We start from the raw sequence: 15,578 nt of genomic DNA, 5'->3' as shown, positions 1-15,578 counted from the left end.
AGTTAGACCTAATGTCCATGTGTGTGGTAGTTACAGTTAGACCTAATGTCCCTGTGTGTGGTAGTTGCAATTAGACCTAATGTTTCATGTCCTTAGTTAAGTTTCTCATCTAGTACACCTGTGTGTGGTAGTTGGAGTTGGATCTAATTTCCCTGTGTGTGGTAGTTGCAGTTAGATTTAATGTCCCTGTGTGTGGTAGTTGCAGTTAGACCTAATGTCCCTGTGTGTGGTAGTTGCAGTTAGATCTAATTTCCTTGTGTGTGGTAGTTGCAGTTAGACCTAATGTCCCTGTGTGTGGTAGTTGCAGTTAGATCCAGTGTCTATGTGTGTGGTAGTCACAGTTAGATTTAATGTCCCTGGTAGTTGCAGTTAGATCTAATGTTCCTGTGTGTGGTAGTTGCAGTTAGACCTAATGTCCCTGTGTGTGGTAGTTGCAATTAGACCTAATGCAACTACCACACACATGTACATTGGATTTAACTGCAACTACCACACACAGCACATTAGGTCTAATTGCAGCTACCACTAGATCTAATGTCCCTGGTAGTTGGAGTTAGATCTAATGTTCCTGTGTGTGGTAGTTGCAGTTAGATCTAATGTCTCTGTGCATAGTAGTTGCAGTTAGACCTAATGTCCATGTGTGTGGTAGTTGCAGTTAGATCCACTATCCATGTATGTGGTAGTTGCAGTTTGACCTAATGTCCCTGTGTGTGGTAGTTGCAGTTAGACCTAATGTCCCTGTGTGTGGTAGTTGCAGTTAGATCTAATGTCCCTGTGTGAGGTAGTTGCAGTTAGACCTTGTGTCGCTGTGTGTGGTAGTTGCAGTTAGATCTAATGTCCCTGTGTGTGATAGTTGCAGTTAGACCTAATGTCCCTGCGTGTGGTAGTTGCAGTTAGACCTAATGTCCCTGTGTGTGGTAATTGCCATTACATCTAATGTCTCTGTGTGTGGTAGTTGCAGTTTGACCTAATGTCCCTGTGTGTGGTAGTTGCAGTTTGACCTAATGTCCTGTGTGTGGTAGTTGCAGTTAGATTTAATGTCCCTGTGTGTGGTAGTTGCAGTTAGACCTAATGTCCATGTGTGTGGTAGTTACAGTTAGACCTAATGTCCCTGTGTGTGGTAGTTGCAGTTAGATCCAATGTCCCTGTGTGTGGTAGTTGCAGTTTGACCTAATGTCCTGTGTGTGGTAGTTGCAGTTTGACCTAATGTCCTGCTGCGTGTCAGCGACTCTCCCTGATGACATTGTGTTCTCACCCCGTTCAGAACGCCAAAGCACTGAAAGCCAAGAAGGAAGAAGGGAACCGAGCGTTTAAAGAGGGGAACTATGACGAGGCCTACAAGCTGTACTCCGAGGCGCTCACAATAGACCCCAACAACATTAAAACCAACGCCAAGCTGTACTGCAACAGAGGCACCGTGGGCTCCAAGGTTAGGAAACTGGGCCCCAGCTGTGGCCATTCCGGCTCCTGGCCAGCTACTGCAGGCTAATGCACACACTGTACAATATACATCACCCACTGCTGGGAATCTTCTCTTGTTGATACTTTTCATTTTCAGTATATTCTTGGATTTGTTTTTCCTTTTTTCTGGTACATTATATTTTTGTTATTTTATTACAGTTATCTGAACACCTGCACTCACAAACCAACCAGCAGCTTTCACTGTTCCATTTTCTCCACTAGCTGACTACGAATTCCTTTGGAAGTGGTGATATTTTGAAAGGAATGTGATGTCTCCTGATTAGTCAGGATTAATCAGGTTCAAAATGACCCTTGCCTGTCATAAGCATATGGGCTTTTGCACTCTAGCAGCTAATAGCATGAGGTTATGTACCCCCCCCCCCTTCTTTCCTCCTTCTCCCCTTTCTCCAGCTGAACAAACTGGAGCAGGCCATCGAAGACTGCACAAAGGCCATTAAGCTGGACGACACCTACGTCAAAGCCTACTTACGGCGGGCGCAGTGGTCAGTACCACGATCGCAGTGCGGATTCAGCCCCTGCAGTGCAGATTCAGCCCTACAGTGCAGATTCAGTCTCTGATTATCAAATCAAAGCTTATTTGTCAAATACATAGTTAGCAATGCAGCAAATACAGTTGTTAGCTGGTAATGAACTGCTTAATGTTCCAGTGAACATTACAGTGCAGACAGATACTGACCCGCTGCCTCTAGAAGCAGGGCAGGGCAGGGCAGGGCAGATGGATACTGACCCGCTGCCTCTAGAAGCAGGGCAGGGCAGACGGATACTGACCCCCTGCTTGTCTTTGGCGCAGTTATATGGACACGGAGCAGTACGAGGAAGCCGTGCGGGACTACGAGAAGGTCTGTCAGACCGAGAAGACGAAAGGTGAGCTCTGCGGTCCTGCCAGCTCCTCACACCCGGCACTCTCATTGGCTGGGCCGTCTCCTACGCCAATGTGTGATGTCACAGGCCCGCTTCTTAGAAAACACACGCCTGAGCAGTATGAAACTAGGTATGTTTTTTCTTGTTCTCACAAGCAGCAATAACCAACTTTATCAACAGTTGCAATATTATGAAAACATTTTGAAAGCCATGACACCCATTGGCCCTGCCCACGGAGAAAGAGACAGTTTGATTGGTTCAAAACACGAGTCTTTCCGAATCCCTGGTTTTAGAATGCAGACTTATAAACAGGGTATGGTGCTGGATTTCTCTTACGGCTGCTCTTTCTATGTTTACTACCAATTAAGCATGACCGTTCTGATGCTTCGAAAAAAAGTTTGTCATCGCTGCTTTAAGATTGGTTGTCATATATGTGTGATATATACATATATATTTGAGGAATCCAGCACTTTAAGGTATAGCCTAGCATTCAATGTATCTCACTCTCCGCTCACTGCTGTGAGGAAGAGATTTTGTGCTTTGAGTAAAAAGTCTGTTTGTAAATATTTGGCCCATAAGATTTTCAATTCACTTTGAGTTCTTGCTGACTTATCACCTGTAGCAGGAATCTTGCAGTGAGGATCTATACATTCCTGTGAAAGCAGTTTGAGTGCACGCAGGGTCCTTTAGGGTCTATCACAGGGACTACTGAAAACATGCCTGCAGCTGCAGCTCCTGTGCTAACGTGTGCTGGGATTTCTGCTGTGTCATGCAGTTCAGTGGAATGGGTGAATCTGAGGCCGCTGCATTAGCTGCAGACCTGAGATAACCTGGTACAGCACTCTGCTCAGACACACACTAGCGCCCAGCGCACAGCTGCTGCCCCTCTGTCTGCACTGGAGGGCAGAGATAACCTGGTACAGCACTCTGCTCAGACACACACTAGCGCATAGCTGCTGCCCCTCTGTCTGCACTGGAGGGGAGAGATAACCTGGTACAGCACTCTGCTCAGACACACACTAGCGCATAGCTGCTGCCCCTCTGTCTGCACTGGAGGGTAGAGATAACCTGGTACAGCACTCTGCTCAGACACACACTAGCGCCCAGTGCACAGCTGCTGCCCCTCTGTCTGCACTGGAGGGCAGAGATAACCTGGTACAGCACTCTGCTCAGACACACACTAGCGCCCAGTGCACAGCTGCTGCCCCTCTGTCTGCTCAAATGAGGGTTCAGGTGGGACTTCCCAAGAAAGGCTGTCTTACAGCGCCCTCTTCTGGTGGATATTATCTTCTCCTGTTTCAGGCTCTTCCCACCATTCGCCCTGCAGTTTGTTGGTTATAGTATTGAAGTATACTGTAAAACATTTTGGGCCCAGAACCCCCTTAATGATTCCCCAACATACCCTGCTGCCCAACCCTGTTCCTGGAGATACGCTGTCCTCCTGTAGGTCCCCCCCAACAAAGCACGCCTCATTCAACATCTAGAGATCTACCGTCCTGTAGGTTTTCACTAGCCATCATCAGATGTGCCTCAAATTAATTTAAATGCTTTAACCCATAAATAGATAAATGTCACAAAAGTTCCTGTACATGGGTAATTTTACTGGACATTTTAAAAGAAACATTTTTGCCAATATTCAGAATGAAAGGATTCTCTTATTTCTGCATTATAATTTTTAAGAAAGTAAGTAAAATTGAATGTTCTCAGGCATCTGTAGGAGCATTTTATTTTTATCTAAAAAGGGGAAAGTATTGCAGATATGGGAGACTGGGTGGTGTAGTCTGTAGAACAGCTCTCTCTCTCCTTCCCTCTCTCAGAATACAATCCCCTCTTTACTCTCCTCTCTCACTCTATCAGAACACAATCCCCTCTTTACACTCCTCTTTCTCTCTCTCTCTCTCTCAGAACACAAGCACCTGCTGAAGAACGCACAGTTGGAGCTGAAGAAGAGCAAGCGGAAAGATTACTACAAGATCCTGGGGGTGGAGAAAACCGCCACGGAGGACGAGATTAAGAAGGCGTACCGGAAACGCGCCCTCATGCACCACCCAGGTACTGCCCGCACCCGCGCCCGAGCTCGCCAATGGCGACCAGCCGTCCACCTGCGATCGACCCGCTGTCAACCGCTGAACATTTAGCCCCAGTGTGTCCGCATACACTCCAAGCCCTCCAGTCTTTCAGAACATCCACGTTCGGAAAGCACTGTGCACTTTGTGCTCTGCTGTGTCAGATAGGGGTGAAATACCTACTCATTCGGTTGCCCCAGCCTGAGGGACCTGTGGGCACATCAGAGGCTAAAGGTGCACCTTTGGTTGCTAACTTATAAACCGCCAGGCTGACTCATTGTTTATCTCCAGTATGTTCTACTTTATTCTCTCTGATTAAGCTCTGCCATTATTCTGTCTGTTAATGCTAACGCCATTCATGTGAAAGTAATCCACTCTGCTAGTAGCTATACTACAGAATAACAGCTCAGTTCTTTCACTACAGGTGGGCTGTGAGCAGATTTTCTCAGCGGCTAGAATGAACAAGGCGGTATTAGTTTTTCTCAAAAAGGAAATCCTAGTTGCTAGGATTATAGGGTGGCATCTTTGTGAAAAGACTTTTTGTACCAATAATCCCACTTTCAGCACTGTCAACTAAAGTAGTTATTTCTAACATGCCCCCCTTCATAAAGAACAAAGTCGTTGAAAGAGAATTGGCCAGGTTCTGAAAATTTGCCAGCTCATGGGCTGCAAAGTAGTGCGGTGAAGCATGTCTTTTAGACTGTAGACGTAACTTTTCTTTGTCTACATGGGGAAAGTTCATACATGGTGTTTGCATCAAGTGACTGCTTGCGCTGCTTCGAGCGTTGGGTTATTGGCCACCAAAGGTTTGCTTGCCTGCACAAAACCCAGCCTCAGGGAGCAGATAATGGCGGAGATATGCAAGAAGCAAGGCTTGGTGTGGAGAAAGGGAATGAGGAGGGCGCTATGGAGGCGGATAATGGCAGAAACGGACAGGCAGCAGGGGCTGGGTCAGCAGGAGTGAGTAAGGAGTTGGGTGGAACAGAGTTGGAGGAACAGGTGGAACGGGGAGCAGTGGACGAAGATGACGGCGTCATGTCGGATTCTTCCTCAGTATCTGAGATGGGAAATATTGAGAAGAGGATTAGGGAGGTCGAGGATGAATTGGTAGGTCAGAATCAGGTGGGGTTGAATAATGAGCTGCAGGAATTGCGGAGAGATCTGGGCTCCTTTTTGCACGAGAAAACAAAGTGGGTGCTTGTAAGGGCTAGATTTTTCCCGTTGAATTACATGGATGCTCCTCGTTCTTTTTTCTTTAATTTGGAGAGACAGGAGGGGCAGAAGAAACAAATGCATTGTCTCTGTCTTCCGAATGGGTGTTTGACATCAGATCCTAGGGAGATGAGAGAGGCTGCAGTGGTCTTTTACTCACAGCTATATGCAGCAGAAGCTAGTGAGGTCAGGTTGATGGAGGATCTCCATCAGGGCCTCCACACACTGACAGAGATGATGAAAGAAGAGCTGGATTCACCAATCGCAGTGCAGGAACTCACTGTTGCTATGCAGCAGATGACAGCAGGTCGTGCCCCAGGTATAGATGGATTGCCTGTGGACTTTTCTGAGAGTTTGTGGAGGCTCAGGAGGGGACTTCTGTGATGCTGCTGGAGTGCATGGTAGTGGGAGAACCTCCAGCCAGCTGTCGCCGGGCAGTCCTCACGCTTCTACCGAAAAAAGGGGACTTGTGTTCATTGAACAACTGGTGGCTGGTGGCACTTCTTTGTACGGACTATAAGATCTTGTCCAAGGCCCTCGCTAACCGGCTGAGGACCCACTTAGCGTCACTGGTGCATAAGGACCAATCGTATTGTGTTCCGGACCGCTACATGATGGACAATTTTTTTAAAAATAAGAGACATGATGGATTTGGCCCGGGGTGGTCAGGTGGATTTTGGGTTGATCTCTTTAGATCAGGAGAAGGGTGGATCACAATTACATGAATAGCACATTAAAGGCTTTTGGGTTTGGGGTGTCTTTTATATCTTTCGTGTGGCTGCTGTATGAGGGTACATCATGCATGGTCAAAGTGGGAGCCACACTGAGTAAACCAGTATGGGTGGACAGGGGGATATGGCAGGGTTGCCCATTGTCTGGTCAGTTATATATCTTAGTGGTAGAACTTTGTGCACAGAGTAGGGGGGGAAGTCCAGGCCTGTGCTTCTAAGCAAGGTTGTCCACACAGATGACGAATGGTTGGGAGGATAGAGGATGTACAGGCGTAGGAGGGTAGCCTCAAAATTTATGAGGCCACCTTCACAGCAAAGGTTAACTGGGGGAAGAGCGAGGCATTGGTATGTGGGAGGATCCCTACCTCAGCTGCCAGGTGGTTTACAGTGGGACCAGACCGGGGCTGAAGTATCTGGGAACAGGAGCTTTTATGGCCAGGAATTGGGAGGGGATCACAGATCAGCTGGTGGGGATACTGCAGAAACGGAAATGGCTGCTGTTGCGGGTGTCTTACTGGGGGAGAGTGCAGATTATTAATAACCTGGTGGCATCCTCCCTGTGGCATCGACTAATGGTACTGAACCCCCCTGGCAGACTGCTGGTGGAAATCCAGTGAAAGCTGGTGGACTTTTTATGGTCATTTGGTCATCACTGGCTGCGGGCACCAATTCTGTTCCTTCCTGTACAGGAGGGCAGGGGCTGATTGACCTGGAGAGCAGAGTGGCGGCCTTTAGGCTGCAAACGGCTCAGAGGCTCCTCTATCGGCAGGAGACATGCTGGAGGGAGCAGGGGTACTGCTGAGAAGAGCAGGTGGCATGGGGCTGGATCTACAGCTGTTTTTAATGAAACCGAACGGCCTGAACACTACAGGGCTCACAGAGTTCTGTGTGGCGGTACTGAATGTATGGCAGTCGCTGAGGCACTCTCGTGAGGATGGTCTGGAGAATGGACTGTGGGTGTGGGAGGAGCCCATCCTACACAACCCTGTGATTCAGGCAGAGCCTTTGGGGTCAGTTGCCGTGCAGCGGCAGTTTGTGGCAGCAGGGGGGTGTAGTTTGGTTACAGCCCAGAGACTGGCGGATTGCAAACGGGTGCTCTCTATTAGGGTCTTGGAGAGGATTCTGAGAGATGTACAGCAGGCTGTGCCTGGGCTGGAGATGGGAACAACTAATCAGGCACTGGAAGGGCAGTAGAGGTGTGGCAGGAGGGGGAGGGGAAGCTTTTATCCCTCACTTCTCCATGTTTGGGGAAGTTTCAGGAGGTGAAGGTGAGAGACCTGTATGTGGGCTGTGTTAAGGTCAGGCACAGGAGGGGTCTAGAGGATAAGAGGGAGCACCAGTGGTAGGATGAGCTGGGTGACTAGACGATGGCAGGACACAGGCGGAAGGTGCTATATAAGGGGTGCTCCCATCTGTAAGAGGACTGGAGTCCTGCAGTGGAGGATACTACATGGAGCTGTGGCCACTAAGGTGTGGTTGGCTCATGTTGATCCTGGGTGGGGATAGGATGCCCATTTTGTGCACAGCAGGACACAATATCACACCTGTTTGTGTAATTTGTAAGGTTGACTCATGTTTTGTTTACTGAGAACTGTGTGTTTGCAGCTGGGGGTGTGTTTTTTGTGGGGGGGGGGATTTATCTGTAGACCGAGGTACAGGTTCCAGCAGTGCTATGCTGCAGTACTGGTGAATGTTTTATATGGGCAGGCAAAACTTGCATCATGGGTCACACGCAGGAACATACTGCGTGTGGTGGTGGTGGGTGTCTGCGTGCCTCAGAGTAGAATTTGAGTATTTTAAAATGATGCATGATGTGCCAACGTTCAAAAGAATGTGGGGTATTGAGGGAGCTGTTTGTGTAGGAAATGAAGAAGAGATGGAGATATGTTTAGTTTAACTGTGGTGGTTGGGCAATGTATTGGTTTTCTTTTTGTGTTGGATTTGTTTTTTGGGTTGGTTGGGGTGGGTTGTGGCTATATAAGTAGGGAGCTGGGATAGGTTTTAAGGTAGTTATGGAAAATTCAGTGTTTCAATAAAGGAACATCAAATGTCTCTGTCTCTCTCTTGTGCCTTCTCTCTCTCTCTCTCATGTCAGTAAGTGATGTTAGGTCTGTGTGTGTTTGTCTGTCTGTCTACCTGTATATTGTGTGCATGAGTGAGTATGTGTCTGCTTGTACGCATGTATGCTGTGTTTCTTAAAACGTGTTTGAAAATGGTTTGTCCCCATCTTGTAACGCTAATTCTTCATGTTGTGATTTTTTTCAGATTTTCCATCGGTCCCAAAATTGATTCGTATTTATTGACTCCTCAATTTCTGCCAGTTGCTTATGAGTGTAATTTGGGGAATGTTCAATGTAATGAGTTCTTAAGATGAATTTGTGTTTTGTTCCCTGAGATCTGGGTCTTTTTTGGAATGTCATAATTTTAGTTTTGTTAAGGTTTACTTCCAGGGCCCAGGTCTGCCAGTACTGTTCTAGCAGATCTAGATTCTTCTGTAATCCATGTTCACTGGGGGAAAGGGGAACCAGGTCATCTGCGTAGACCAGGCACTTGATCTCTGAGTTGTGTAGAGTGAGACCAGGCACTTCAGCTTTTTCTAGTATGTTTGCCAGTTCATTAATATAAATATTGAAAAGAGTTGGGCTAAGCCCTGTCTCACTCCATGCTCCCGAGAGAAGAAATTTGTTCTTTTGTTGCCAATTTTTATGCCGCATTTGTTCCCTGTATACATTGATTTTATGAGACCACTGGTTTTACCCTCTGCACTACTTTCAATATTTTTGTAGAATAACCCTTGATGCCAGATATAATCAAACGCTTTTCTAAAATCAATAAAGCAAGCAAATATTTGTTCTTTGTTTTTGGTTACGTATTTCTCAATTAGGTTGTGTAGGGCAGTGTTTCTCAACCCTGGTCCTGGGGACCCACTGCCCTGCATGTTTTAGATGTCTCCCTGCTCCAACACACCTGATTCAAATGAATTGGTCATCATCAAGCTCTGCAGAAGCCTGATAAAGACCCATTCATTTGAATCAGGTGTGTTGGAGCAGGGAGACATCTAAAACATGCAGGGCAGTGGGTCCCCAGGACCAGGGTTGCGAAACACTGGTGTAGGGTGTAAATATGATTGGTTGCATGGTGATTTAGTAAAAGTCCAATCTGACTGGTACTCAAGACATTGTGTTTAGTAAGGAAGGTGAAAAGTCTTGAATTTATGATACTACATAGAACCTTCCCCAGATTACTGTTCCTGCAGATGCCTCAGTAATTGTTTGGTTCAACTTTATCTCTATTTTTTAATATTGGTGTTATAAGCCTATGGTTTCAGTCAAGGAAATAAACTACACTCATAACCAAATTAAATAATTTTGGGATGGGCAGTTGAAAGTTTGTGCTTGTGCATTTTAACATCTAATTTAAAATACCATCAGGTCCAGATGCTTTTTTAGGTTTAAATTTTTTTATTTTATCTTTAAGATCTTGTTCAGTAATTGAGCAGTCTAATGGATTTTGATTATCTTTAATAGCCAATTAAAGTTCCTGTAATTTTTTATTTATGTTTTTTCTCAGGATTTTCTCCTAATTCCACTTTCTTAAAAAGTGTTTGTCCAGATATCCCCATGTTGTATCGCTAATTCTTCTTGTTGTGATTTTTTTCAGATTTTCCATCGGTCCCAAAATTGATTTGTATTTATTGACTCCTCAATTTCTGCCATTTGTTTATGAGTGTACGTTTATATTGCATTAGTACTTCACAGTAAAGAAGGCGTATATGTGAGTTATTTGGGTCTCTATGTTTTTGATTTGACAATGTTCTAAGTTCTTTTCGGATGTTTTGACAGTCTTGGTCAAACCAGCTGTCCTCTTTTTTGAGTTGAGGTTTCAGTTGATTTTTAATTTTTAGTTGTGATTTTTCTACTGTTTTTTCAAAGATAATATTTACATGTTTTACTGCCAGATTGACTCCTTCTGTAACTGTGAACATATGGGCTGTCTAAAAGTGTTCGAATTTCTTGAACTCTTATTACTTTCTGAAATTCCTCTGTACAGTTTAGAGCCCATCTGTATGATTGTATTATATTTAACAGCTTACTGGGCTTTGGAGTGTAGTACTGTTCATTTCTGACCTTTTCAAAATCACAATAATTTGACTGAGGTCAGACAGAGGGGTTAGAGGCTTAACAGTGAATGCTGTAAGGGAGAAAGGGTCTAAATCTGTTGTCATATTATCTCTCTCTCTCTCTCTCTCTCTCTACCCCCCCTCTGTCTCTCTCTCTCCTCCCTCGCTCTCTCTCTCTCTCTCCCCTCTCTCTCTCTCTCTCTCTCTCTCTCCTCCCTCAGACCGTCACAGTGCAGCCAGCGTGGACGTGCAGAAGGAGGAGGAGAAGAAATTTAAGGAGGTGGGCGAGGCCTTCACTGTGCTCTCCGACCCCAAGAAGAGATCCCGATATGACAGTGGTCAGGACCTGGAGGAGGACGGCATGAACATGGGAGGTCAGGCCGCTGATTCCTCAGCTCTATTCCTAACACACAGATCCAGATGCACTACGGCGGCAGAGCATGCAGATACCTGATCCTGGATCAGCTCGATCCTAACACAGAACAGTTAGCAGGATGAGCATGATTGAGCACTGGATCCTGGATCAGCTCGATCCCTAACGCAGAACAGGTAGGGGCAGAATGAGCACTGATCCTGGATCAGCTCAATCCCTAACACAGAACAGCTAGGGTCAGGATGAGCACTGATCCTGGATCAGCTCGATCCCTATCACAGAACAGCTAGGGGCAGGATGAGCACTGATCCTGGATCAGCTCTATCCCTAACGCAGAACAGCTAGGGGCAGGATGAGCACTGATCCTGGATCAGCTCAAGCTCTTTGTGCAGAAGGGCAGAAGGCAGGACTGGGCTTGCGTGTCTCTGTTTCTCAACACGATGCTCTTTGTGCCAAAGCGCATGAGGCAAGCAGACTTTGAGAATGCTGTTATCCCATATTCACCCCATCATATTCCCCTGTGAGCAGAGAGACTGTGAGGTTACCTGTGCTGCCGTTTCGACACACCTGGCTTTGCTGAGATGCTGCCAGATAGCTCCTGGCTCCTCTCTGACTCTCTCTGCTGCCCAGACTTGTCCTGAATTAAGGCAGAATTCATGCTGTCTGCTAACGGGGAGAGTGTGTGTTTACATTCTTATGAAATGTTGTTTGTGTGGCTGAAATAACAGCACTATTCGGGAACCGATAAGAGCATCTCTTTGGAGAAATTCAGTCCAGTTGGAGGATAGGGGCCACACTTTCCTGGTAGTTTGAGAGCGATAAAATGTGTTTGATTGTACTACCGATTATGTTAACGAACATGTCTTACATGATTGTGCGCATGTGTGTGTGTGTTTGTGTGTGTGTTCCAGATTTCGATGCCAACAACATCTTCAAGGCGTTCTTTGGAGGCCCAGGGGGCTTCAGCTTTGAGGGTGAGCCATGATATGTTCTCTGAGCGTCTTTCACTTAATTCATTCAATTTTGTCCCTGATTCCTGAATTCAAGCTGATTCAAGAGTGAATTCTCTCTCTGGACGTAGCCTGATTGGTTGCATCTCTGGAATTTATGTCACAGTAAAATCAAACATAAATCGAAAGCAGGCGTAAGCACATAACTTCTTTTTTGAGCCAGCTCTTTGAGTTGTGTGGTCTTTGTTTTTGCAGAGCGGGTATGTTCACATATTGTTCCTGCGCACACACGGATTAACCGCGCTAGGCTGTGACATCAGTCTGGTTCGCATTGGCAGTAAAAATGTTGTGTGAAACTCCGCTATTTCATAACATATTTATTGAGCACGTCTTACACCCTGGAGCACTTCATGTGGTGTTGGGCAGGTCTGTGCCAAAAGAGTGTGTGAAAAGTACATTCTTTACTAATACTTCTCTTTTGGACTGAAAGGCACTTATTTCATAGGGACTGAGGTCATCAGTTGAGTTATAAGTTGATCAGTTGATCCACAGCCTAATAATTTCCTATGTTTAAACATGGTTATTTGTATTGTTCCAGTCTGCTTATTTTATACTTTCCATTATGAAATTCTACATTTATTTGCCCTGGTTATCATAAGGGGAAACTTTTTTCTAGTTTATTGTACAAAAAGTTGATTTATAAAGATAATAATTATAAGCTTTTTTTTCATACAGAAGACAAATGACGCATTCAATGTGAAAACAATTCTCATACATTTCAGTGATAATAACCTTTGAAATATAGCAGAATGAACTTTTATGAAATTATTTTTAATGAAAATTGCAAACTAGAAATAATCCACACAGTACTATACACAGTAATATAGCCAAAAAGTGGGTAAAATGATGCATTTGTGGGAACAGTGTCGTATCCGAAAGTTGAATGACCTGAGATGGGTTGATTTAGTACTGGGAATGTTTATAAGCTATTAAAATACTGAGATTAATTAATATAAATAGTTAGGAGCACCCACCAAAATGTAAGGAGCACCAGCAATATATGCAATAGATTTTTTATTCATAAACGACAATATAACAGTACGGTTTACAAGTAACAGGCCTAAAATGTGTCGACTCTTCAAGCAATTGCGTGTTATGCATTCAAACGACAAAGCGCTTCTCGTCACATTAATACCGCTAATTAAATCAACCGCCAGTAAACTGCATCGGAGAAATTAACTGTTTCAATCGGGTCGCTACATAAAACATACATACGTTAACGTTTTAAAAAAATGCCGTAATCGTTCGCTTCAACTTTTCAGCTTTCGATAACGCTAATAAATTGAACATAAACTTTTGTCTTCAGGCAACATTAGTTAACGCGTTAGCTCTCTGTGTTGCGTGACAGTGGAGTGCAGCGAAAGGGAGTTATTGAAGGCTAATATTAACCTATTTAAAATCAGCATTAAAGGTAAGAATGTCAAGCTCACGATTGGTTAGAAGGGTCACCGTCAGCTCACAAGCCACATACTGAGTGTACTAGCGAATGTACAGAGAAAGAGACGTTCGACTGGAAAAAGAAAAAAAAAAAAGGTCGCACCAGAACAATTATTTGCTCCCAATTATATTACGAGGTCGCACAGATTAAATTTCGGGAGCATATGCGACCAAAATGGTCGCAATTTCGAGCCCTGTTTGAGACATTGACAAAAATGTTAAACTATTTGAATTAAAATATGAGAGAATGTATCTAACTGTGTCTGTCTGGTGTTTATTTGTTTTAGAGAGGCACCATATGTTTCAGATGCAGACCTAAGTTTAATTAGTGTTACAATAAATAATTTTAAATCGTCCCGCTGAGATAAAGTAATTCGTTTTGGTCATGGAAATTCAGTTAAAGGTTGTGGAGAAGTCATGGAAAAGTCATTGAAAATCATTGGTGAAAAAGTGTATGAACCCTGTAATATTAAACTAGCCAACTAAATGGCTAGTTAGCTACCCCCCACGAGCCACGGGTGCATCGTGGAATGGGTCCCAGTTTTTGGAACCACAAAGACCTCTACCCCACACCTATATGGAACCATCAGGACGTTTCACTGATGGGACACTCTGCTTGTGTTTCCACTGCCATAGTGTTTCCACCTTTACTGCTGTTAAATATACTAAAAACACAAAGACCATAATGAATATAACCTACACTTTACAACATGGGCAAATATACAGTTTTTGCCACTTTACAGTATGCTAATATATGTTTAAAAAATAACCAGATGTGATCTTTTATTATATTTTAAATATACTGCAGTATATTCCATTTTCATAAGTGCATTCCCTGTACCTCTTTAACTTTGTCAGTTTTAGTTATTGACTGCTTTCCATCCATCGCTGGTTAATGATATTAAAGCGCTAAGTTTTGTATTTTTGTTCGTTTGTCTGGTATCTGTATGCAGCGTCCGGACCTGGGAACTTCTTTTTTCAGTTTGGATAAGGGCGGACACGGTACGCAGGACTCCCCCCATTAGTAATACCCAGCCTCCCTTTCTCTCAATCCGCCACCGCCGTTCCACTCAGAACCGAAGAGCAGCAGCCTACCCTCCACACCGCCCTGGGAACACGAAGGGGGAGAGGCGCCCTGCTTCTGTCTGCGATGCCGCTTCACACCTGGGCCTGCGGCTCTGAACGGAACTGCCACGGAACCTCATTTGAATACATTTCCACGGGGACCGGGCCTTGAGATTCGAGCCCTTGAAACAAACTGGAAAGCACGCCTCCCTCCTCCCTGAGGAAGGAGAACGGTGAACATGTGAAAGCTCGTAGCGCTGTAAATACATTGAAAGTTACCCAGTTCATTTCAGCTTCACAAGCAGCATGGCGGATTGGAAATGCACACGCTGCCTGGAGCTCTAAGGGAAAGGTTGTTTTTGCTGTAGCTGTCAGTAACGCACTGGTGTGTGAGAAGGTGGGGTGGCAGGGTCTGAAATTAAAATTAAACTCAAGACAAATACGTTTCCTTGCTATATTGGCAGAATTATTCTCAAAGCATGCAGTGTCCTGTGTGGTGTTTGGTAGAGGTCGGCATCCAGGACCCCAGCCCAACACGGCCCGACTGTGTGCGAGGATTGGACCGGGTATCAGGCCTATTTTCAGCTCTGTGACGCAAGGTCAGATCAGGTGTGGGACCAGTTCCAATGCTGGTGTTCACAAATAGTACCATAGCAACACTTCTGCCAGCTGTTAACGAGCGCGCAAAGCTTCCGGTGTTTGTGCTGTGCAGTAATGTTCAACTTCCAAATTAAAACAGCCGTATTTGACAGCACAGATTAATTTAACTAGCGTAATAATTAGCAGAAGGAAAAACAGCGCAAAAGCTAGCTGGATAGCCTGTTCTGTTCTATACGAACATTCAAATATAAATTCCTCTATTTTACACACCTACTTCATGCAAACACATACTGAGAGAAAGAGGACATTGCTCTTGTGCTGCTTGTTTTGGTGCAAGTGACAATAACGACACATTTAACAGAAGGAAAAAATGTGTTTGAAAAATAAATGTGCAAGCTTAAATATGGCTGTTTTAATTTTCTAGTTGAGCATAATGGTTACTGTACAAAAACTCGAAACTGCGCTTTTGTTGTGAACAGTTGGTGGAAGTGTTACTCCCCCATGTTCCTTAACTAGCAGCTTTCCTGCTGGAAACACTGCATTATTTTATATTGTTTAATGTGGTGTTTCTGGCTTGTTATTTCAGCAGTCGGGCACTGTCGGGTTCAGGCTTATAATGTG

General features: G+C 44.8%; 1 protein-coding gene across 2 annotated transcripts in view; it reads left to right on the top strand.

The window, feature by feature from the left end:
* Positions 1-14,800, top strand: part of LOC135243354 (dnaJ homolog subfamily C member 7-like) — a 30,275-nt gene extending 15,475 nt beyond the window's left edge. For both annotated transcript variants that reach the window (XM_064315108.1, XM_064315109.1), the window contains exons 8-14: positions 1,265-1,429; positions 1,873-1,964; positions 2,273-2,346; positions 4,249-4,395; positions 10,694-10,846; positions 11,757-11,819; positions 14,246-14,800. In XM_064315108.1, coding sequence (XP_064171178.1) covers positions 1,265-1,429; positions 1,873-1,964; positions 2,273-2,346; positions 4,249-4,395; positions 10,694-10,846; positions 11,757-11,819; positions 14,246-14,283 — 732 coding nt within the window. In that variant the 3' untranslated portion in view covers positions 14,284-14,800. The remainder of the gene's footprint in view (positions 1-1,264; positions 1,430-1,872; positions 1,965-2,272; positions 2,347-4,248; positions 4,396-10,693; positions 10,847-11,756; positions 11,820-14,245) is intronic.
* The last annotated feature ends 778 nt before the right edge of the window (positions 14,801-15,578 follow it).

This window comes from Anguilla rostrata, chromosome 17 (assembly GCF_018555375.3).
Source record: "Anguilla rostrata isolate EN2019 chromosome 17, ASM1855537v3, whole genome shotgun sequence".
In the NCBI taxonomy this organism is placed as follows: domain Eukaryota; kingdom Metazoa; phylum Chordata; class Actinopteri; order Anguilliformes; family Anguillidae; genus Anguilla; species Anguilla rostrata.
This window is presented reverse-complemented; position numbering and strand designations above follow the sequence as displayed.